Here is a 26,058-nt window from a genome sequence, read left to right on the forward strand (position 1 = left end):
AATCTCCTTGATTTCCTGACCTCAGTCACCTGAGGGACCATGACAGTACCCCCTCTCCCCCCCTTCTACGGGTGAACTCCGGGCACCCAGGACCGACCTTATCAGGATGGGCTCTCTGAAAGGCCTTCACCAGACGATTCGCATTAACATTGGCCGCAGGAACCCACATCCTCTCCTCTGGTCCGTAACCCTTCCAGTGGACGAGATACTGTAGGGATCTACAAAGAACTCGGGAGTCCACAATCCTGCTGAAGGTACCTTAAGCTTAATCTTAATGTTTCTTGTGGACAGCCACCCCCAGGTCTGGACCATTCATACGTCTCCCGTCAGCCGCACGCTTATACCTGTTGCCCATCTTTTTCTGGTTATTTTGAATTTTCCGCCAAATCGAAGACAAATAAGAGGAAAATCGTTCCTCCTCAGGAATACCGGAAGTTTGAGAACCAGAAAATGTGCCAAACTGCGAATGGAATCCATATGCCCCAAAAAACGGCGACTTATCAGTGGACTCCTGTCTACGGTTATTAATGGCAAACTCAGCTAAGGACAAGAATGAAGACCACTCCTCCTGGTTCTCCTAAATAAAACATCTCAAGTAGGTCTCCAGATTCTGATTGATGCGGTCCGTCTGTCCATTCGACTGAGGATGAAAAGCCGAAGAAAAGGACAATTGTACCCCCAGTCGAGTACAGAACGCATTCCAGAATCTGGAAACAAACAGTCCCCCGATCAGTCACCACATCAGAGAGAATGCCATGTAGTTTCACAATGTTATCGACAAACACCTGTGCAAGAGTTTTGGCATTAGGTAGAGACAGCAATGTTATAAAATGCGCCATTTTGCTAAACCGATCAACTACTACCAGGATCACGTTTTTTCCTTTAGAATTCGGTAAATCTGTGATAAAGTCCATGGACAAATGCGTCCAAGGTCTGGACGGGATGGGTAACGGAAGAAGAGATCCAGAAGGCCGAGTATGTGTCACCTTAGCACGAACACAGGTACAACAGGCTGACACATAGTCCTCAACACACTTGCGCAGCCCCGGCCACCAAAATCTGCGCGAGATGAGATCGAAGGTGGATCTACTCCCAGGGTGTCGAGCCAAGACAGCACAGTGATGTTCCTCAAATACCTTATGACGTAAGTCTGAAGGAACAAACAATTTCCCTGGAGGACAAGATTCCGGTGCATCCTCTTGGGCCTCCAACACCTTGGCCTCAAGATCAGGATATAGGGCAGATATGACTACCCCTTCAGGCAAAATAGGATTAGGATCTTTAGAATCACCCCCTTCCCAAGGAAAGCTGCGCGACAAAGCATCCGCCTTGACGTTCTAAACCCCAGGGCGGTAGGTGACAATGAAATTAAATCTCGTGAAAAACAGCGACCATCTGGCCTGCCTTGGGTTCAGTCGTTTAGCCGATTCAAGGTAAGCCAGATTTTTGTGATCAGTAATCACCGTAATAGGATGAATTGCTCCTTCCAACCAATGGCGCCATTCTTCAAAAGCCAACTTAATGGCCAGCAATTCCCTATTACCCACGTCATAATTTCCTTCAGCAGTCAAGAGTTTTTTTTAGAGGTGAAGGGCCCTGCGACAAAACTGCTCCCACCCCTACCTCAGACGCGTCAACCTCTACAATAAATGGCTGAGACACGTCCGGTTGCACCAGAATAGGGGCTGAAGCAAAACATTCCTTCACTGCTGAAAAGGCTTGTAATGCCGCCTCCGACCAAACAGAGAAATCAACCCCCTTCCTAGTCATGTCAGTTAAAGGTTTAACCAAAAACCGCATAAGCGCTTTCAGATTTTCGGGTCGATCCCAGTCCAACACCACACGGACTTTCTCGGGATCCATACAAAAACCTGAGGGCGAGAGCAGGTAACCCAGGAATTGTACTTCCTGAACAACAAAAACACATTTTTCCATCTTCGCATACAACTAATTCTCTCTTAGGATCTGTAACACCTGTCTCACATGATCCTGATGAGTCTCCATGTCTGGAGAATAAATTAGTATGTCATCAAGGTATACAATGACAAACCTCCCGACCTGATGATGAAAGATGTCATTGATAAAGTGTTGAAAAACCGCTGGAGCATTGGTTAACCCAAAGGGCATGACCAGATTCTCAAAATGACCCTTAGGGGTATTAAATGCGGTCTTCCACTCATCCCCCCTCTTTGATCCTTACCAGATTATATGCCCCCCTCAGATCCAATTTAGAGAACACCTTGGCACCGACAATCTGACTAAGCAAATCTGGAATCAAAGGAAGGGGGTAAGGATCATGGATGGTAATACGGTTGAGCTCAAGGAAATCCAGACATGGTCTCAGGGTACCATCCTTTTTTTTTAACAAAGAACAACCCAGCAGCCACTGGGGATTTGGATGGTCTGATATGACCCTTCGCCGAGCTCTCGGTGATATACTCTCACATGGCTAAGCTTTCGGGCTCCGAAAGACTATACAACCGAGATTTGGGCAGTTTAGCTCCAGGAATAAGATTGACAGGACAATCATACTCCCGATGCGGGGGTAACTCCTGGTTACCACTCTCAGCAAACATATCAGAAAATTAAGTTAACCCCAGCCCCAGTGTCGATAAATACTTAGATTTCCACAGTTTTAGACTCTAGCACCACCTCGGCAGACAGGATAAATCGGATACTACCAGTAAATGACAAAAGTTTTCTTGCTCCCCATCCACACCACAAAAAGTAATTTGGGGATTAAGCGTTTTTCATTTTTCTTTTTACACCTTGACACTGAATGTACGGACAAATATTGACGAAATGTCCCTTTTTTCCACAACAAAAACAGACTCCCTTCATATGACCAGAGCTCTTACCAGCAGTCCCAGGAGTAGCTCCCCCCAACTGCATAGGCTGCTCACAAGGCGTAACCACAGGTGTCTCTTTACCATAAGTGTCAAAGGAAGCTGTCACCTTATTTGACAGTGCGTCTTGAGGATGAGGACCCTCAGGCGTCTATCCAGACGTACAGCAAGAGACATGGCTGCTTCCAATGACTCCGGTTTTTCATGAAAGGCCAACGCGTCCTGCAGCCTCTCAGATAGACCCCGACAGAACTGGCTACGGAGAGCAGGACCATTCCACTCCGTATCCGTAGCCCATCTCCTCAATTCAGAGCAATAGATTTCCGCGGAGCGTTCTCCCTGCCGTAAACCACGTAACTTGATCTCAGCCGGAGAGATCCGATCCTGGTCATCATAGATAAGACCCAAGGCTCTAAAAAAATTCATCTACCGACTGCAGAGGATCTCACACCAGCTCAGCCAAACCCAAATGAAACTATCAACCGCATAGTCAGAAGGGTGGGGTCAGACTATAAAGGGTAGAAGTGATGACCACTGAGCAACAGCTGAGAAAAGGGAAGTGGTCATTAACCCCATCAACACTGAATCAAGAGAAATCAAGGAGGCTGTTAGATTCCTCCACGCTCAGCCAGTCTCCTTGATTTCCTGACATCAGTCACCTGAGGGACCGTGACACCTATATACTGACCTATACACACACTGATATATACTACTATATACCGATCTATAGACACTGCTATATACACCTCTATATACACTGACCTATATACGCTGCTATACACCGCTATATACTGACTTCTATACAGTTAGGTCCATATATATTTGGACACAGACATCTCTGTTCTGTCCATCACCACAATGGATTCAGATACAATTGAAGTTCAGACTTTCAGCTTTAATTCAGTCGGTTGAACAAAATGATTGCATAAAAATGTGAGGAACTAAAGCGTTTTTTAAACTCAATCCCTTCATTTCTGGGGCTCAAAAGTAATTGGACAAATTAAATAATTGTAAATAAAATGTTTATTTCTAATACTTGGTAGAAACCCCTTTGTTGGCAGTGACAGCCTGAAGTCTTGACCTCATGGACATCGCCGGACGCTGTTTACTCCTCTTTAATGCTCGGTCTTTACTGCCGCGGTTTTCAGTTGCTGTTTGTTTCTGGGCCTTTCTGTCTGAAGTTTAGTCTTTAAAGGGAATCGGTCGCCCGGTTTGAGCATATTAACCACCTCCGGACCGCTGTACGCACAGACGCGTCCTGGAGGTGGTTGATTTATTCCTCCTGGACGCGCCGGCGCGTCCTCTCGCGAGACGCGAGATTTCCTGTGAACGCGCGCACACAGGCGCACGCGCTCACAGGAACGGAAGGTAAGAGAGTTGATCTCCAGCCTGCCAGCGGCGATCGTTCGCTGGCAGGCTGGAGATGTGTTTTTTTTAACCCCTAACAGGTATATTAGACGCTGTTTTGATAACAGCGTCTAATATACCTGCTACCTGGTCCTCTGGTGGTCCCCTTTGTTTGGATCGACCACCAGAGGACACAGGTAGCTCAGTAAAGTAGCACCAAGCACCACTACACTACACTACACCCCCCCCCCGTCACTTATTAACCCCTTATTAGCCCCTGATCACCCCATATAGACTCCCTGATCACCCCCCTGTCATTGATTACCCCCCTGTCATTGATCAACCCCCTGTAAAGCTCCATTCAGACGTCCGCATGATTTTTACGGATCCACTGATAGATGGATCGGATCAGCAAAACGCATCCGGACGTCTGAATGAAGCCTTACAGGGGCATGATCAATGACTGTGGTGATCACCCCATATAGACTCCCTGATCCCACCCAGTCATTGATTACCCCCCTGTCATTGATTACCCCCCTGTAAAGCTCCATTCAGATGTCCGCATGATTTTTACGGATGCACTGATAGATGGATCGGATCCGCAAAACGCATCCGGACGTCTGAATGAAGCCTTACAGGGGCATGATCAATGACTGTGGTGATCACCCCATATAGACTCCCTGATCACCCCCCTGTCATTGATCACCCCCCTGTAAAGCTCCATTCAGATGTCCGCATGATTTTTACGGATGCACTGATAGATGGATCCGATCCGCAAAACGCATCCGGACGTCTGAATGAAGCCTTACAGGGGCGTGATCACTGACTGTGGTGATCACCCCATATAGACTCCCTGATCACCCCCCTGTCATTGATTACACCCCTGTCATTGATCACACCCCTGTAAAGCTCCATTCAGATGTCCGCATGATTTTTACGGATGCACTGATAGATGGATCGGATCCGCAAAACGCATCCGGACGTCTGAATGAAGCCTTACAGGGGCGTGATCAATGACTGTGGTGATCACCCCATATAGACTCCCTGATCACCCCCCTGTCATTGATTACCCCCCTGTCATTGATTACCCCCCTGTAAAGCTCCATTCAGATGTCCGCATGATTTTTACGGATGCACTGATAGATGGATCGGATCCGCAAAACGCATCCGGACGTCTGAATGAAGCCTTACAGGGGCGTGATCAATGACTGTGGTGATCACCCCATATAGACTCCCTGATCACCCCCCTGTCATTGATTACCCCCCTGTCATTGATTACCCCCCTGTAAAGCTCCATTCAGATGTCCGCATGATTTTTACGGATGCACTGATAGATGGATCGGATCCGCAAAACGCATCCGGACGTCTGAATGAAGCCTTACAGGGGCGTGATCAATGACTGTGGTGATCACCCCATATAGACTCCCTGATCACCCCCCTGTCATTGATTACCCCCCTGTCATTGATTACCCCCCTGTAAAGCTCCATTCAGATGTCTGCATGATTTTTACGGATGCACTGATAGATGGATCGGATCCGCAAAACGCATCCGGACGTCTGAATGAAGCCTTACAGGGGCATGATCAATGACTGTGGTTATCACCCCATATAGACTCCCTGATCACCCCCCTGTCATTGATTACCCCCCTGTCATTGATCAACCCCCTGTAAAGCTCCATTCAGATGTCCGCATGATTTTTACGGATGCACTGATAGATGGATCGGATCCGCAAAACGCATCCGGACGTCTGAATGAAGCCTTACAGGGGCATGATCAATGACTGTGGTTATCACCCCATATAGACTCCCTGATCACCCCCCCGTCATTGATCACCCCCCTGTCATTGATCACCCCCCCTGTCATTGATCACCCCCCCTGTCATTGATCACCCCCCTGTCATTGATCAACCCCCCTGTCATTGATCACCCCCCTGTCATTGATCCCCCCCCCCTCTGTAAGGCTCCATTCAGACATTTTTTTGGCCCAAGTTAGCGGAATTATTATTTATTTTTTTCTTACAAAGTCTCATATTCCACTAACTTGTGTCAAAAAATAAAATCTCACATGAACTCACCATACCCCTCACGGAATCCAAATGCGTAAATTTTTTTAGACATTTATATTCCAGACTTCTTCTCACGCTTTAGGGCCCCTAGAATGCCAGGGCAGTATAAATACCCCACATGTGACCCCATTTCGGAAAGAAGACACCCCCAGGTATTCCGTGAGGGGCATATTGAGTCCATGAAAGATTGAAATTTTTGTCCCAAGTTAGCGGAACGGGAGACTTTGTGAGAAAAAAATTAAAAATATAAATTTCCGCTAACTTGTGCCAAAAAAAAAAAATTTCTATGAACTCGCCATGCCCCTCATTGAATACCTTGGGGTGTCTTCTTTCCAAAATGGGGTCACATGTGGGGTATTTATACTGCCCTGGCATTCTAGGGGCCCCAAAGCGTGAGAAGAAGTCTGGTATCCAAATGTCTAAAAATGCCCTCCTAAATGGAATTTGGGCACCTTTGCGCATCTAGGCTGCAAAAAAGTGTCACACATCTGGTATCGCCGTACTCAGGAGAAGTTGGGGAATGTGTTTTGGGGTGTCATTTTACATATACCCATGCTGGGTGAGAGAAATATCTTGGTCAAATGCCAACTTTGTATAAAAAAATGGGAAAAGTTGTCTTTTGCCAAGATATTTCTCTCACCCAGCAAGGGTATATGTAAAATGACACCCCAAAACACATTCCCCAACTTCTCCTGAATACGGCGATGCCACATGTGTGACACTTTTTTGCAGCCTAGGTGGGCAAAGGGGCCCACATTCCAAAGAGCACCTTTAGGATTTCACAGGTCATTTACCTACTTACCACACATTAGGGCCCCTGGAAAATGCCAGGGCAGTATAACTACCCCACAAGTGACCCCATTTTGGAAAGAAGAGACCCCAAGGTATTCGCTGATGGGCATAGTGAGTTCATGGAAGTTTTTATTTTTTGTCACAAGTTAGTGGAATATGAGACTTTGTATGAAAAAAAAAAAAAAAAAAAAAAAAAAAAATCATCATTTTCCACTAACTTGTGACAAAAAATAAAAAATTCTAGGAACTTGCCATGCCCCTCACGGAATACCTTGGGGTGTCTTCTTTCCAAAATGGGGTCACTTGTGGGGTAGTTATACTGCCCTGGCATTCTAGGGGCCCAAATGTGTGGTAAGGAGTTTGAAATCAAATTCTGTAAAAAATGACCTGTGAAATCCGAAAGGTGCTCTTTGGAATATGGGCCCCTTTGCCCACCTAGGCTGCAAAAAAGTGTCACACATCTGGTATTGCCGTACTCAGGAGAAGTTGGGGAATGTGTTTTGGGGTGTCATTTTACATATACCCATGCTGGGTGAGAGAAATATCTTGGCAAACGACAACTTTTCCCATTTTTTTTATACAAAGTTGGCATTTGACCAAGATATTTATCTCACCCAGCATGGGTATATGTAAAAAGACACCCCAAAACACATTCCCCAACTTCTCCTGAGTACGGGGATACCAGATGTGTGACACTTTTTTGCAGCCTAGGTGGGCAAAGGGGCCCATATTCCAAAGAGCACCTTTCGGATTTCACAGGTCATTTTTTACTGAATTTGATTTCAAACTCCTTACCACACATTTGGGCCCCTAGAATGCCAGGGCAGTATAACTACCCCACAAGTGACCCCATTTTGGAAAGAAGAGACCCCAAGGTATTCGCTGATGGGCATAGTGAGTTCATAGAACTTTTTATTTTTTGTCACAAGTTAGTGGAATATGAGACTTTGTAAGAAAAAAAAAAAAAAAAATCATCATTTTCCGCTAACTTGTGACAAAAAATAAAAAGTTCTATGAACTCACTATGCCCATCAGCGAAAACCTTAGGGTGTCTACTTTCAGAAATGGGGTCATTTGTGGGGTGTTTGTACTGTCTGGCCATTGTAGAACCTCAGGAAACATGACAGGTGCTCAGAAAGTCAGAGCTGCTTCAAAAAGCGGAAATTCACATTTTTGTACCATAGTTTGTAAACGCTATAACTTTTACCCAAACCATTTTTTTTCTACCCAAACATTTTTTTTTATCAAAGACATGTAGAACTATAAATTTAGAGCAAAATTTCTATATGGATGTCGTTTTTTTTTGCAAAATTTTACAACTGAAAGTGAAAAATGTCATTTTTTTGCAAAAAAATCGTTAAATTTCGATTAATAACAAAAAAAGTAAAAATGTCAGCAGCAATGAAATACCACCAAATGAAAGCTCTATTAGTGAGAAGAAAAGGAGGTAAAATTCATTTGGGTGGTAAGTTGCATGACCGAGCAATAAACGGTGAAAGTAGTGTAGGTCAGAAGTGTAAAAAGTGGCCTGGTCTTTCAGGGTGTTTAAGCTATAGGGGCTGAGGTGGTTAAGGTGTTACCACTGCCACGTACAATAAAATACCTTATTTTTTGTTTCATGGTTTCATTAGCAATAAAATCGCTGTTATGCAAATCAGTGTCCAAGGCGCCCAGAGGGGCGTCATTATCCTAAAGCCCAGTGACTCCCCGTACAGCGCCCAGCCCGCCTTCCTTTAGAGCCCAGCCCGCCTTCCTTTAGAGCCCAGCACGCCTCTTCCAGCATAAGTAGCTGCCCACACCCGAAATCTTGGCCTCCGCTATGTGAAATCTCACGCAGGTGCAGTACCGCGGACTGCCTGCACCATGTAGAAGCTCCTGAGGGCAACAGCTTCAAATGTGTCACTGGGTGCACGCCCACGCCATCACCCTGCCTCCGCCATGTTCTACAGATGATGCGGTATGCTTTGGATCATGAGCTGTACCGCGCCTTCACCATACTTTTTTCTTTCCATCATTCTGGTAGAGGTTGGTCTTGGTTTCATCTGTCCAAAGAATGTTCTTCCAGAAATGTGCAGGTTTTAAGATGTTTTTCAGCAAAGTCCAATCTAGCCTTCTTATTCTGGAGGCTGATGAGCGGCTGCACCGCGCAGTGAACCCTCTGTATTACTTTCACGCAGTCTTCTCTTTATGGTAGATTTGGATATTGATCCGCCTGTATCCTGCAGAGTGTCGGTCACTTGGTCGGCTGTTGTGAGGGGGCTTCTCTTCACCGTGGTAATTATTCTGCCATCATCTTCCGTTGGCGTCCAGGTCATTTCGCATTGTTGAGGTCACCAGCGCTTTCTTTCTCAGGATGAACCAAACTGTAGATTTTGCTGCTCCTGATAGTGCAGCAATTTCTCGGATGGATTTTTCCTGTTTTCGCAGATGAAGGACGGCTTGTTTCACCTGCATGGAGAGCTCCTGTGCCCTCATGTCTACTTCTTATACTGACTGATATACACCGCTATATACACCGCCTCCCCTATATACCGCCCACATTACACTATATACACCGCCTCCCCTATATACCGCCCACATTACACTATATACACCGCCTCCCCTATATACCGCCCACATTACACTATATACACCGCCTCCCCTATATACCGCCCACATTACACTATATACACCGCCTCCCCTATATACCGCCCACATTACACTATATACACCGCCTCCCCTATATACCGCCCACATTACACTATATACACCGCCTCCCCTATATACCGCCCACATTACACTATATACACCGCCTCCCCTATATACCGCCCACATTACACTATATACACCGCCTCCCCTATATACCGCCCACATTACACTATATACACCGCCTCCCCTATATACCGCCCACATTGCACTATATACACCGCCTCCCCTATATACCGCCCACATTACACTATATACACCGCCTCCCCTATATACCGCCCACATTACACTATATACACCGCCTCCCCTATATACCGCCCACATTACACTATATACACCGCCTCCCCTATATACTGACCATATTACACTATATACACCGCCTCCCCTCTATGCCGCCCACATTACACTATATACGCCGCCTCCCCTATATACTGACCACGTTACACTATATACACCGCCTCCCCTCTATACTGACCACGTTACACTATATACACCGCCTCCCCTATATACTGACCACATTACACTATATACACCGCCTCCCCTCTATACTGACCATGTTACACTATATACACTGCGTGCAGAATTATTAGGCAAATGAGTATTTTGACCACATCATCCTCTTTATGCATGTTGTCTTACTCCAAGCTGTATAGGCTCGAAAGCCTACTACCAATTAAGCATATTAGGTGATGTGCATCTCTGTAATGAGAAGGGGTGTGGTCTAATGACATCAACACCCTATATCAGGTGTGCATAATTATTAGGCAACTTCCTTTCCTTTGGCAAAATGGGTCAAAAGAAGGACTTGACAGGCTCAGAAAAGTCAAAAATAGTGAGATATCTTGCAGAGGGATGCAGCACTCTTAAAATTGCAAAGCTTCTGAAGCGTGATCATCGAACAATCAAGCGTTTCATTCAAAATAGTCAACAGGGTCGCAAGAAGCGTGTGGAAAAACCAAGGCGCAAAATAACTGCCCATGAACTGAGAAAAGTCAAGCGTGCAGCTGCCAAGATGCCACTTGCCACCAGTTTGGCCATATTTCAGAGCTGCAACATCACTGGAGTGCCCAAAAGCACAAGGTGTGCAATACTCAGAGACATGGCCAAGGTAAGAAAGGCTGAAAGACGACCACCACTGAACAAGACACACAAGCTTAAACGTCAAGACTGGGCCAAGAAATATCTCAAGACTGATTTTTCTAAGGTTTTATGGACTGATGAAATGAGAGTGAGTCTTGATGGGCCAGATGGATGGGCCCGTGGCTGGATTGGTAAAGGGCAGAGAGCTCCAGTCCGACTCAGACGCCAGCAAGGTGGAGGTGGAGTACTGGTTTGGGCTGGTATCATCAAAGATGAGCTTGTGGGGCCTTTTCGGGTTGAGGATGGAGTCAAGCTCAACTCCCAGTCCTACTGCCAGTTTCTGGAAGACACCTTCTTCAAGCAGTGGTACAGGAAGAAGTCTGCATCCTTCAAGAAAAACATGATTTTCATGCAGGACAATGTTCCATCACACGCGTCCAAGTACTCCACAGCGTGGCTGGCAAGAAAGGGTATAAAAGAAGAAAATCTAATGACATGGCCTCCTTGTTCACCTGATCTGAACCCCATTGAGAACCTGTGGTCCATCATCAAATGTGAGATTTACAAGGAGGGAAAACAGTACACCTCTCTGAACAGTGTCTGGGAGGCTGTGGTTGCTGCTGCACGCAATGTTGATGGTGAACAGATCAAAACACTGACAGAATCCATGGATGGCAGGCTTTTGAGTGTCCTTGCAAAGAAAGGTGGCTATATTGGTCACTGATTTGTTTTTGTTTTGTTTTTGAATGTCAGAAATGTATATTTGTGAATGTTGAGATGTTATATTGGTTTCACTGGTAAAAATAAATAATTGAAATGGGTATATATTAGTTTTTTGTTAAGTTGCCTAATAATTATGCACAGTAATAGTCACCTGCACACACAGATATCCCCCTAAAATAGCTAAAACTAAAAACAAACTAAAAACTACTTCCAAAAATATTCAGCTTTGATATTAATGAGTTTTTTGGGTTCATTGAGAACATGGTTGTTGTTCAATAATAAAATTAATCCTCAAAAATACAACTTGCCTAATAATTCTGCACTCCCTGTACACCGCCTCCCCTATATACTGCCCACGTTACACTATATACACCGCCTCCCCTATATACCGCCCACATTACACTATATACACTGCCTCCCCTATATACCGCCCACATTACACTATATACACCGCCTCCCCTATATACCGCCCACATTACACTATATACACCGCCTCCCCTCTATACCGACCACGTTACACTATATACACCGCCTCCCCTATATACCGCCCACATTACACTATATACACCGCCTCCCCTATATACCGCCCACATTACACTATATACACCGCCTCCCCTATATACCGCCCACATTACACTATATACACCGCCTCCCCTATATACACCGCCTCCCCTATATACCGCCCACATTACACTATATACACCGCCTCCCCTATATACACCGCCTCCCCTATATACCGCCCACATTACACTATATACACCGCCTCCCCTATATACCGCCCACATTACACTATATACACCGCCTCCCCTATATACCGCCCACATTACACTATATACACCGCCTCCCCTGTATACACCCCTAACCTCTATACTGACCACATTACACTATATACACCGCCTCCCCTATATACTGACCATATTACACTATATACACCGCCTCCCCTCTATGCCGCCCACATTACACTATATACACCGCCTCCCCTATATACCGCCCACATTACACTATATACACCGCCTCCCCTATATACCGCCCACATTACACTATATACACCGCCTCCCCTATATACCGCCCACATTACACTATATACACCGCCTCCCCTATATACCGCCCACATTGCACTATATACACCGCCTCCCCTATATACTGACCACGTTACACTATATACACCGCCTCCCCTATATACTGACCACGTTACACTATATACACCGCCTCCCCTCTATACTGACCACGTTACACTATATACACCGCCTCCCCTATATACTGACCACGTTACACTATATACACCGCCTCCCCTATATACTGACCACGTTACACTATATACACCGCCTCCCCTATATACTGACCACGTTACACTATATACACCGCCTCCCCTATATACTGACCACGTTACACTATATACACCGCCTCCCCTATATACCGCCCACATTACACTATATACACCGCCTCCCCTATATACCGCCCACATTACACTATATACACCGCCTCCCCTGTATACACCCCTAACCTCTATACTGACCACATTACACTATATACACCGCCTCCCCTATATACTGACCATATTACACTATATACACCGCCTCCCCTCTATGCCGCCCACATTACACTATATACACCGCCTCCCCTATATACCGCCCACATTACACTATATACACCGCCTCCCCTATATACCGCCCACATTACACTATATACACCGCTTCCCCTATATACCGCCCACAGTACACTATATACACCGCCTCCCCTGTATACACCCCTAACCTCTATACTGACCACATTACACTATATACACCGCCTCCCCTATATACTGACCATATTACACTATATACACCGCCTCCCCTATATACACCGCCTCCCCTATATACCGCCCACATTACACTATATACACCGCCTCCCCTATATACCGCCCACATTACACTATATACACCGCCTCCCCTATATACCGCCCACATTACACTATATACACCGCCTCCCCTATATACCGCCCACATTACACTATATACACCGCCTCCCCTATATACCGCCCACATTACACTATATACACCGCCTCCCCTATATACCGCCCACATTACACTATATACACCGCCTCCCCTGTATACACCCCTAACCTCTATACTGACCACATTACACTATATACACCGCCTCCCCTATATACTGACCATATTACACTATATACACCGCCTCCCCTCTATGCCGCCCACATTACACTATATACACCGCCTCCCCTATATACCGCCCACATTACACTATATACACCGCCTCCCCTATATACCGCCCACATTACACTATATACACCGCCTCCCCTATATACCGCCCACATTACACTATATACACCGCCTCCCCTGTATACACCCCTAACCTCTATACTGACCACATTACACTATATACACCGCCTCCCCTATATACTGACCATATTACACTATATACACCGCCTCCCCTCTGTGCCGCCCACATTACACTATATACACCGCCTCCCCTCTATACTGACCATGTTACACTATATACACCGCCTCCCCTATATACTGACCACGTTACACTATATACACCGCCTCCCCTCTATACTGACCACGTTACACTATATACACCGCCTCCCCTATATACTGACCACATTACACTATATACACCGCCTCCCCTATATACCGCCCACATTACACTATATACACCGCTTCCCCTATATACCGCCCACAGTACACTATATACACCGCCTCCCCTGTATACACCCCTAACCTCTATACTGACCACATTACACTATATACACCGCCTCCCCTATATACTGACCATATTACACTATATACACCGCCTCCCCTATATACACCGCCTCCCCTATATACCGCCCACATTACACTATATACACCGCCTCCCCTATATACCGCCCACATTACACTATATACACCGCCTCCCCTATATACCGCCCACATTACACTATATACACCGCCTCCCCTATATACCGCCCACATTACACTATATACACCGCCTCCCCTATATACCGCCCACATTACACTATATACACCGCCTCCCCTATATACCGCCCACATTACACTATATACACCGCCTCCCCTGTATACACCCCTAACCTCTATACTGACCACATTACACTATATACACCGCCTCCCCTATATACTGACCATATTACACTATATACACCGCCTCCCCTCTATGCCGCCCACATTACACTATATACACCGCCTCCCCTATATACCGCCCACATTACACTATATACACCGCCTCCCCTATATACCGCCCACATTACACTATATACACCGCCTCCCCTATATACCGCCCACATTACACTATATACACCGCCTCCCCTGTATACACCCCTAACCTCTATACTGACCACATTACACTATATACACCGCCTCCCCTATATACTGACCATATTACACTATATACACCGCCTCCCCTCTGTGCCGCCCACATTACACTATATACACCGCCTCCCCTCTATACTGACCATGTTACACTATATACACCGCCTCCCCTATATACTGACCACGTTACACTATATACACCGCCTCCCCTCTATACTGACCACGTTACACTATATACACCGCCTCCCCTATATACTGACCACGTTACACTATATACACCGCCTCCCCTATATACTGACCACGTTACACTATATACACCGCGTTACACTATATACACCGCCTCCCCTATATACTGACGACATTACACTATATACACCGCCTCCCCTATATACTGACGACATTACACTATATACACCGCCTCCCCTGTATACACCCCTAACCTCTATACTGACCACATTACACTATATACACCGCCTCCCCTATATACTGACCATATTACACTATATACACCGCCTCCCCTCTATACTGACCATGTTACACTATATACACCGCCTCCCCTCTATACTGACCACGTTACACTATATACACCCCTCACCTCCAAGCTGATCACATTACACTATATACACCGCCTCCCCTATATACTGACCACGTTACACTATATACACCGCCTCCCCTATATACTGACCACGTTACACTATATACAGCGCCTCCCCTATATACTGACCATATTACACTATATACACCGCCTCCCCTCTATACTGACCATGTTACACTATATACACCGCCTCCCCTCTATACTGACCACGTTACACTATATACACCCCTCACCTCCAAGCTGATCACATTACACTATATACACCGCCTCCCCTATATACTGACCACGTTACACTATATACACCGCCTCCCCTATATACTGACCACGTTACACTATATACACCGCCTCCCCTATATACTGACCATGTTACACTATATACACCGCCTCCCCTATATACTGACCACGTTACACTATATACACCGCCTCCCCTATATACTGGCCATGTTACACTATATACACCGCCTCCCCTATATACTGACCACGTTACACTATATACACCGCCTCCCCTATATACTGACCATGTTACACTATATACACCGCCTCCCCTATATACTGACCACTTTACACTATATACACCCCTCACCTCCAAGCTGATCACATTACACTATATACACCCCTCACCTCTACGCTGACCATATTACACTATATACACCGCCTCCCCTCTATACTGACCACATTACACTATACACACCCCTCACCTCTATGCTGACCACATTACACTATATACACCCCTCACCTCTATGCTGACCACATTACACTATACACACCCCTCACCTCCACGCTGACCACATTACCCTATACACACCCCTCACCTCTATACTGACCACATTACACTATACACACCCCTCACCTCTATACTGACCACATTACACTATATACACCCCTCACCTCCACGCTGACCACATTACACTATATACACCCCTCACCTCCACGCTGACCACATTACACTATACACACCCCTCACCTCTATACTGACCACATTACACTATACACACCCCTCACCTCTATACTGACCACATTACACTATACACACCCCTCACCTCTATACTGACCACATTACACTATATACACTCCACGCTGACCACATTACACTATAAACACCCCTCATCTCCATGCAGTATTTCTTATAGTCTATAGATATTGTCTATATGTCTAATTATGTGTCCATGTTGCCCCCTAGTGTTCAGACTGTGATATAATGTTATTGTATGCAATGAATTGATCACACAATAGTAGAGGTCGTCAATCATCCTCATTCTGGAGTTTTACACTGGTCTTGATGGGGGAATGTCTCGGTGGGCCGATGCATGGGGGGGGGGTTGTCCGAGGGCTCCCCTGTCCAGGTGTATAATAGTCTGATGCTCTCCACAGTAATTTGCTCTATTATATGGCTATCCTCCAGCCAGAGACACAGTTCTATCCTCCAGCACGGAGGGCCATAGGCCACTATATGAGGCAGATGGAGCAGAGACGCAGGAGACTTAGGGTGGTCTGCGCTGGAGACGGCGACTTGGAACGGCGCTCTTTTATGGACCACTCTGGAGCATACTAATGGCGGCACTATAGGGGGCATTGGTAGGGCAGACCGGGCAGCATGGTGTCCTGCGTCTCGCCCCCTGCACCATATCTGGAGGAGGACAGAACGTCGCAGCTGCTGACGGCCCCCACAGAGGGGCAGCTTCTGGGGCAGTTTATCGTGCTGCACTGTGGGATTTTGTGCTGCAGTATTGTACTGATGATTGGTATCTGGTGGGGTCCGAACTCCGGGACCCCCGCTGATCGACTGTTTGAGAAGGTTCCAGCGCCGCGGCCTTCTCTCTGCTTCTCCTAGGCCAGTGACGAGACGTACATCGGTCACGTGACCTAGGCGCAGCGTATACAATGGAGCGCCAGGGCCTTCTCAAACAGCTGATCGGTGGGGGCCCAGGGTGTCGGACCCCCACGGATCAGATACTGATGACCCATCAAATCTAAAATCTTGAAAAACCCTTTTAACTCCTTCACTTCTAGACCACCAGGGATGTTTCCATTAACCCCTTCCCCACCCAATCCACAGGAGATGGCGGCTGATTTTACCATTTTGTCACTAAACATACAATAAAAAGCTGCGCCGAGCATCTTCTCCGCAAGTCTCCACATGACCACCTGGTGGCAGCACCAGCTAGGAGATTCCTCCCTGTAATCACTGCAGGTTAATCATTACCTGGGGAACACCATCTAATTAACCCATTCTGCTCCCTATTCATGCTGGAGCTGCGCCGGAGATCCGCCCCCGTTATAGTCAATGGGGACGGAGTGGCGGTCCGGCGGCACGGCGAAATAGCGGAAGGACGGATCCGACAGGGTGAACAGCCTGTCGGATCCGTCCTGCCGCAAGTGTGAATGAACTTAGGCCTCATGCACACGAACGTTGTGTGCCCGTGGCTGTATTGCAGCCCACACAAGGCAGGGAGCGGCCCGTGGTCACTTGAATGGGTCCGCAATCACGAAGATGCGGAACGGAAGCACTACGGATTGCTTCCGTGGCGTTTCGGTCCGTGCCTCCGCACCGCAAAAAAATAGAACTTGTTCTATTTTTTTGCGGCGCGGACAGATCACGGACCCATTCAAGTCGAATGGGTCTCGATCCGTCCCGGCCGCCGCAAATTGCGGTCCCCAATGCACGGAACGGATGCACAACATTCGCGTGCAAGAGGCCTTACAGTATATTCCCTGGAAAATATAGACATGCAGTCCTACGTAAATATGGCGTACTCTTGTATTACAATTGCTCAATGTTTTCAACATCTGTGCTTGCTGTCAATGAATGGAGATTTTTTGTTAATAGGCTTAAATCTCACCCTGATGAAGACAATCATTTGAGCGGAATAGATCAGCAGCCGTCGCGGACTCTGACCTGCAAAGATAGGTTACCAGTCACCTACTGACGAGAGAGATCTCAGCTGTGTGAACAGGACTAGGCCCAGGAAAAAAAAGGTTCCCATTCACCGACAGCAAGCAGAGATCTTGAAAAAGGGAAAAGAGAAATTAAACCGCTTTCCCTCACAAGCCCCTTGGTGGAGGGGATGAAGACAGAATGTATATTTACAGGTTTCAGCCTTCTCCAGATTCTGTTTTATTAGCGAGTATGGCCCTTTAATAAGCAGAACCCCCGAAACAAACAAACTGATACATTGAAATGTATCACAGCCCCTCACAATCAGTGGATACAATTACTGGAGGAATTAAAGGAACCTTAGCAGCGCCACCTGTGGGCAGACAACTACTCCCAGCAGGGCGGCAGCAGTGAGATGCAGAGTTATAGCAGCGCCACCTGTTGGCAGATAGGACTCCATCCAGCAGGGCGGCAGCAGTGAGATGCAGAGAGTTATATCAGCGCCACCTGTTGGCAGATAGGACTCCATCCAGCAGGGCGGCAGCAGTGAGATGCAGAGTTATATCAGCGCCACCTGTTGGCAGATAGGACTCCATCCAGCAGGGCGGCAGCAGTGAGATGCAGAGAGTTATATCAGCGCCACCTGTTGGCAGATAGGACTCCATCCAGCAGGGCGGCAGCAGTAAGATGCAGAGAGTTATAGCAGCGCCACCTGTTGGCAGATAGGACTCCATCCAGCAGGGCGGCAGCAGTGAGATGCAGAGAGTTATAGCAGCGCCATCTGTGGGCAGATAGGACTCCATCCAGCAGGGCGGCAGCAGTGAGATGCAGAGTTATAGCAGCGCCACCTGTGGGCAGATAGGACTCCATCCAGCAGGGCGGCAGCAGTGAGATGCAGAGAGTTATAGCAGCGCCACCTGTGGGCAGATAGGACTCCATCCAGCAGGGCGGCAGCAGTGAGATGCAGAGAGTTATAGCAGCGCCACCTGTGGGCAGATAGGACTCCATCCAGCAGGGCGGCAGCAGTGAGATGCAGAGAGTTATAGCAGCGCCACCTGTTGGCAGATAGGACTCCATCCAGCAGGGCGGCAGCAGTGAGATGCAGAGTTATAGCAGCGCCACCTGTTGGCAGATAGGACTCCATCCAGCAGGGCGGCAGCAGTGAGATGCAGAGTTATAGCAGCGCCACCTGTGGGCAGATAGGACTCCACACACTTTGCCTTCTCCATTTTATAGCGCCCACAGCGTGAAGAACGGCGCCAGGAATATGAACAACCCCAGGCGAGTTTTGGGGGCAGAGCCCTTGAGATCGGCGTAGTATTGAGCCACTTTGACATTGGGTTCGACGTTGTCGTTCTCAAAAGTGATCTGCATACAGCGGCCGCTGCCTCGCACGTACTCCGTGAACGCGTAGGATTTGGACCAGACCTTCTCGCAGAAATCCTTGGCGGACGTGAAGACGTCTCGCAGTTTCTGACACGACTTCCCCACCGGACATCTATTGACTCCTGTTAGGGTTTAAAAAAAAAAAAAAAGGAAATGCACCTTTAAGACGGCCGTGGACATTGGGGTGTCAGCCCTGACGACCAACAGCAGGTGGCAGAATCCAGAAAGGGGGTGAAGCGCTCACTCACCAGTCGACCAGTCCCAGCCTACGTGCCAGTTGTCCATGCAGGTGTAGTCATTGGCGCAGGCGTTGTACCAGCCCTCGCAGTCCTCCTTACACAGGGGAACGTCCTGGATACGCTCGTTCCTCCAGCTCTGGTCCACCTGTGCAGGTAACAGAGATCAGCCTTCCCTTATACTCCAGTCACATCCAAAGCTGCATTCATAATTCTGCTGCCCCATCATTCATTACTCTCCAGTCACATACAAAGCTGCATTCACCATTCTGCTTCCCCATCATTACACTCCAGTCACATCCAGAGCTGCATTTAAATTTCTGCTGCTCGGGTATAACATCATAACAATTCAACCTGAGGGTCTGCAGGGGCCGCCTTCTGTTGTGGTGCATTCTGGGTGATATCAACCTGTCCACAAGCAAGTTCTCAAAATGTAGCCTGAAAAATTATGAATGCAGCTCTGGATGCGACTGGAGTATAATCAATGATACGCAGCTTTGGCAGAAAAAAGTAGAAAAATTATGGAGCTGAACACTCGAGGTCCAACATAAATCATGGGCTGACCACAGCTGGGGAGTGGACCCCAAATTAATCCCCCCCCTCCCCCACTCACCTGCACTATCCAGGGCCCCAGGTTGGGGGAGCACTCATAGAAGCAGGTGTCGTGGATGAAGTGCTGCTTACAGTCCTCAGACATGACGCCGCAGTGGTCCCAGTTGAAGTTGTAGAGATAGGACAGGTCCTGGTGCGCAGCCTCGGAGGTGTTCACAGAACAGCAGGCCTTCTGCTTCCATGGAGTGCACTGCACAGAAGAGAACAGCGAGCGTCTCCAGTCACTACCAAAGCAGCACCAAAGAACTCCAGGAACAAAATAAGCAGTAAATACAATACATCAAATATGGCCGCCCAGAGAATAGATAGAACCAAAGGTGAAACCAGAGTCAAATACTTACATACTGCAGCCAGATATTTCAGTTATATCCTTGTACATAGGAGGCAGTATTATAGTAGTTATATTCTTGTACATAGGAGCAGTATTATAGTAGTTATATTCTTGTACATAGGAGCAGTATTATAGTAGTTATATTCTTGTACATAGGAGCAGTATTATAGTACTTATATTCTTGTATATAGGAGCAGTATTATAGTAGTTATATTCTTGTACATAGGAGCAGTATTATAGTAGTTATATTCTTGTACATAGGAGGCAGTATTATAGTAGTTATATTCTTGTATATAGGAGGCAGTATTATAGTAGTTATATTCTTGTACATAGGAGCAGTATTATAGTAGTTATATTCTTGTACATAGGAGCAGTATTATAGTAGTTATATTCTTGTACATAGGAGGCAGTATTATAGTAGTTATATTCTTGTACATAGGAGGCAGTATTATAGTAGTTATATTCTTGTACATAGGAGCAGTATTATAGTAGTTATATTCTTGTACATAGGAGGCAGTATTATAGTAGTTATATTCTTGTACATAGGAGCAGTATTATAGTAGTTATATTCTTGTACACAGGAGCAGTATTATAGTAGTTATATTCTTGTACATAGGAGGCAGTATTATAGTAGTTATATTCTTGTACATAGGAGCAGTATTATAGTAGTTATATTCTTGTACATAGGAGACAGTATTATAGTAGTTATATTCTTGTACATAGGAGGCAGTATTATAGTAGTTATATTCTTGTACATAGGAGCAGTATTATAGTAGTTATATTCTTGTACATAGGAGCAGTATTATAGTAGTTATATTCTTGTACATAGGAGGCAGTATTATAGTAGTTATATTCTTGTACATAGGAGCAGTATTATAGTAGTTATATTCTTGTACATAGGAGGCAGTATTATAGTAGTTATATTCTTGTACATAGGAGCAGTATTATAGTAGTTATATTCCTGTACATAGGAGCAGTATTATAGTAGTTATATTCTTGTACATAGGAGCAGTATTATAGTAGTTATAATTTTGTACATAGGAGGCAGTATTATAGTAGTTATATTCTTGTACATAGGGGGCAGTATTATAGTAGTTATATTCTTGTACATAGGAGCAGTATTATAGTAGTTATATTCTTGTACATAGGAGCAGTATTATAGTAGTTATATTCCTGTACATAGGAGCAGTATTATAGTAGTTATATTCTTGTACATAGGAGGCAGTATTATAGTAGTTATATTCTTGTACACAGGAGCAGTATTATAGTAGTTATATTCCTGTACATAGGAGCAGTATTATAGTAGTTATATTCTTGTACATAGGAGCAGTATTATAGCAGTTATATTCTTGTACATAGGAGCAGTATTATAGCAGTTATATTCTTGTACATAGGAGCAGTATTATAGCAGTTATATTCTTGTACATAGGAGCAGTATTATAGCAGTTATATTCTTGTACATAGGAGCAGTATTATAGTAGTTATATTCTTGTACATAGGAGCAGTATTATAGCAGTTATATTCTTGTACATAGGAGCAGTATTATAGCAGTTATATTCTTGTACATAGGAGCAGTATTATAGCAGTTATATTCTTGTACATAGGAGCAGTATTATAGTAGTTATATTCCTGTACATAGGAGCAGTATTATAGTAGTTATATTCTTGTACATAGGAGGCAGTATTATAGTAGTTATATTTTTGTACATAGGAGGCAGTATTATAGTAGTTATATTCTTGTATATAGGAGCCGTATTAGGCTGGGTTCACACGAGCGTGTCCGGATTAGTTCCGGATGCGTCCCGGTGTGTTGCGGCAAACCCGCGCGAGTAGGAATGCAATTGCAGTCAGTTTTGACTGCGATTGCGTTCCGATGTTCAGTTTTTATCGCGCGGGTGCAATGTGTTTTGCACGCGCGTGATAAAAAACCGACTGTGGTACCCAGACCCGAACTTCTTCACAGAAGTTCAGGTTTGGGTTCGGTGTTGTGTAGATGTAATTATTTTCCCTTATAACATGGTTATAAGGGAAAATAATAGCATTCTGATGACAGAATGCATAGTAGGTGATCAGTTGAGGGTTAAAAAAAATAAAAAAATTAACTCACCTTCTCCGTTTGTTCGCGTAGTTCTCCCGGTCTTCAGTTCTTTAAAAAGATGAACTATGGGCTAAAGGACCTTTGATGACGTCAGATCACATGCTCCAATCACATGGTCCATCACCGTGGTGATGGACCCTGTGATTGGAGCATGTGATCTGACGTCACCAAAGGTCCTTTAGCCCATAGTTCATCTTTTTAAAGAACTGAAGACCGGGAGAACTACGCGAACAAACGGAGAAGGTGAGTTAATTTTTTTATTTTTTTTAACCCTCAACTGATCACCTACTATGCATTCTGTCATCAGAATGCTATTATTTTCCCTTATAACCATGTTATAAGGGAAAATAATACAGTGTATAGACAGTCACCTAGCAACCGTGCGTGAAAATCGCACCGCATCCGCACTTGCTTGCGGATGCATGCGATTTTCACGCAACCCCATTCACTTCTATGGGGCCTGCGTTGCGTGAAAAACGCAGAATATAGAGCATGCTGCGATTTTCACGCAACGCATAAGTGATGCGTGAAAATCATCGCTCATCTGAACAGCCCCATTGAAATGAATGGGTCCAGATTCAGTGCCGGTGCAATGCGTTCACCTACCGCATTGCACCCGCGCGGAAATCTCGCCCGTGTGAACGCAGCCTTACAGTAGTTATATTCTTGTACATAGGAGCAGTATTATAGTAGTTATAATTTTGTACATAGGAGGCAGTATTATAGTAGTTATATTCTTGTACATAGGGGGCAGTATTATAGTAGTTATATTCTTGTACATAGGAGCAGTATTATAGTAGTTATATTCTTGTACATAGGAGCAGTATTATAGTAGTTATATTCTTGTACATAGGAGCAGTATTATAGTAGTTATATTCTTGTACATAGGAGACAGTATTATAGTAGTTATATTCTTGTACATAGGAGGCAGTATTATAGTAGTTATATTCTTGTACATAGGAGGCAGTATTATAGTAGTTATATTCTTGTACATAGGAGCAGTATTATAGTAGTTTTATTCTTGTACATAGGAGCAGTATTATAGTAGTTATATTCTTGTACATAGGAGCAGTATTATAGTAGTTATATTCTTGTACATAGGAGGCAGTATTATAGTAGTTATATTCTTGTACATAGGAGCAGTATTATAGTAGTTATATTCCTGTACATAGGAGCAGTATTATAGTAGTTATATTCCTGTACATAGGAGGCAGTATTATAGTAGTTATATTCTTGTACATAGGAGGTAGTATTATAGTAGTTATATTCCTGTACATAGGAGCAGTATTATAGTAGTTATATTCCTGTACATAGGGGGCAGTATTATAGTAGTTATATTCTTGTACATAGGAGGCAGTATTATAGTAGTTATATTCTTGTACATAGGAGGCAGTATTATAGTAGTTATATTCCTGTACATAGGAGGCAGTATTATAGTAGTTATATTCTTGTACATAGGAGGTAGTATTATAGTAATTATATTCTTGTACATAGGAGCAGTATTATAGTAGTTATATTCCTGTACATAGGGGGCAGTATTATAGTAGTTACATTCTTGTACATAGGGGGCAGTATTATAGGCTCTTGTATTCACCTTTCCATGCAAGTTGTCCTCCGGCCCTGGTTCCGTCTTGTGGTGTTTTCCGTCTATGCAGATATCCATAAGGCTTTCTTTGGCAGCAGATAATAAGGACGCCGTGATCAGGAGGATGACGCAGCGCAGCATGGCTCTAGAATGATGAACGTATAGCGGTATAATAACCACACGGGGAGCGCTATATCCTGGGTTATATAATGTGCCGCTCGGTAGTTTTGGAATCTCATTATTTTCTGGATTGCTCATTAAGATCCCACAAAGAATGTTGTTGTTTTTTTACCTCAGCCTTTTTCAAGATCTCTGCTTGCCGTTAGTGAATAAGAAATTAGATAAATCCATTCTGACCTGTTGTATCTTGAATCTTTAGGGGCCCCAATGCAAAATCTGCACCGGGGCCCTCACCTACCATAATCCATTTATAACCCTGGTTCTTGGGCCCTTTAGGATCCAGATGCATCTTCTACCGCTGTGGCCCCTATAGGGACAGCCCACGTTACACATTCCTCTGTATAACCCTCCACAGAGCCGGCACTTAGGGGTGAATTCACACACACAGCAGATTTGCTGCAGAAGTTTCTCCGCGGTCTATGGTTCCCCGAATGGGTCTTGCCGACGTCCTCACACCTGCGTCATGTCAATTCACCCCCACCAGCATCGTACTACAAGTCTCAGCATGCCTTCTGGAAGAAATACCAGGATGTGCTGAGGCTTGCAGCGGCACAGATACAGGATACGGCGCATTGCTGGAGTCTTACATACGGTCCGTACTTACCACAGCGGGTGTCGGGGGAGCAGGACGGCAGGATCAGGTAGGGGGGTTAGGGTGCAGTTGTCGGGGGATCAGGCAGCAGTTGTCAGAGGGTCATGCGGCAGATATCAGGGGATCAGATGTAGTTGTCAGAGGGTCATGCGGCAGGTGTCAGGGGATCAGATGTAGTTGTCAGAGGGTCATGCGGCAGGTGTCAGGGATCGGGCAGAGCTCGCTCCTTCTGTTATGGCCGCTGGAATCTGCCGAGTAGGGAGAAGACGCAGAGGTGTCACCCTGACGTCTCCTCCTGTGGGGGCAAAGTGCATTAATCTTCAGCCAGCAGGCTCCATGATGTGCACTCAGCGGCCTCATCCCCTGCACCTGACCCCGGCCAATTACCTGCATTAACCAGCGATAGACCAATGTCCATCCGCAAACCGACCTGCAGTGCAGATTATAAACCTCCCCACGTGGCTTCGCCCTGCGAATCTCTACCGCACGTTGGAGCACATTTATCAGGCTCGTCTGTCTTTAGGAAAAAAATTAGGCCGTCGTATTGGCTTCATGTGTAGGTCTTTTCCCACAGCACTCGGCGTATCGCTATTATCGCCCTCTGGTGGTGGTTTTTCAGTATGACAGGTTCATATTCACTTAGACTGATCTAATTTATTTGCACATTAAAAAAGTCGCACTTCTCCAGGAAAGTGCAGCTCAGAGCTCGTTCCCACGGCCGTTGT

At 45.7% G+C, this 26,058-nt stretch overlaps 1 protein-coding gene across 2 annotated transcripts; it reads right to left on the minus strand.

Moving 5' to 3' along the window:
• Positions 1 to 19,071: 19,071 nt before the first annotated feature.
• Positions 19,072 to 25,378, minus strand: FOLR2 (folate receptor beta). Of its 2 annotated transcripts, XM_040422664.1 has the most exons (6): positions 25,346 to 25,378; positions 24,571 to 24,706; positions 20,550 to 20,738; positions 19,949 to 20,084; positions 19,504 to 19,822; positions 19,072 to 19,369 (listed from the first exon to the last, which is right to left on the minus strand). In XM_040422664.1, the coding sequence occupies exons 2-5, from the start codon at positions 24,700 to 24,702 to the stop codon at positions 19,545 to 19,547; spliced, it is 735 nt and encodes a 244-aa protein (XP_040278598.1). In that variant the 5' UTR covers positions 24,703 to 24,706; positions 25,346 to 25,378; the 3' UTR covers positions 19,072 to 19,369; positions 19,504 to 19,544. The 2 variants fall into 2 exon arrangements, with proteins under 2 accessions (XP_040278598.1, XP_040278597.1); XM_040422663.1 differs by having other exon boundaries at positions 19,072 to 19,822.
• Between the last annotated feature and the right edge of the window lie 680 nt (positions 25,379 to 26,058).

This window comes from Bufo bufo, chromosome 3, assembly GCF_905171765.1.
Source record: "Bufo bufo chromosome 3, aBufBuf1.1, whole genome shotgun sequence".
NCBI lineage: Eukaryota > Metazoa > Chordata > Amphibia > Anura > Bufonidae > Bufo > Bufo bufo.

Excerpts from the sequence above, each read along its gene's own strand:
- FOLR2 (XM_040422664.1), bottom strand. The coding sequence starts at position 24,702 with ATGCTGCGCTGCGTCATCCTCCTGATCACGGCGTCCTTATTATCTGCT. Across the intron at positions 20,085-20,549 it reads TGGGGCCCTGGATAGTGCAG|GTGGACCAGAGCTGGAGGAA; the intron begins GTGAGTGGGGGA and ends TTACCTGCACAG. Across the intron at positions 19,823-19,948 it reads AGGCTGGGACTGGTCGACTG|GAGTCAATAGATGTCCGGTG; the intron begins GTGAGTGAGCGC and ends AAACCCTAACAG.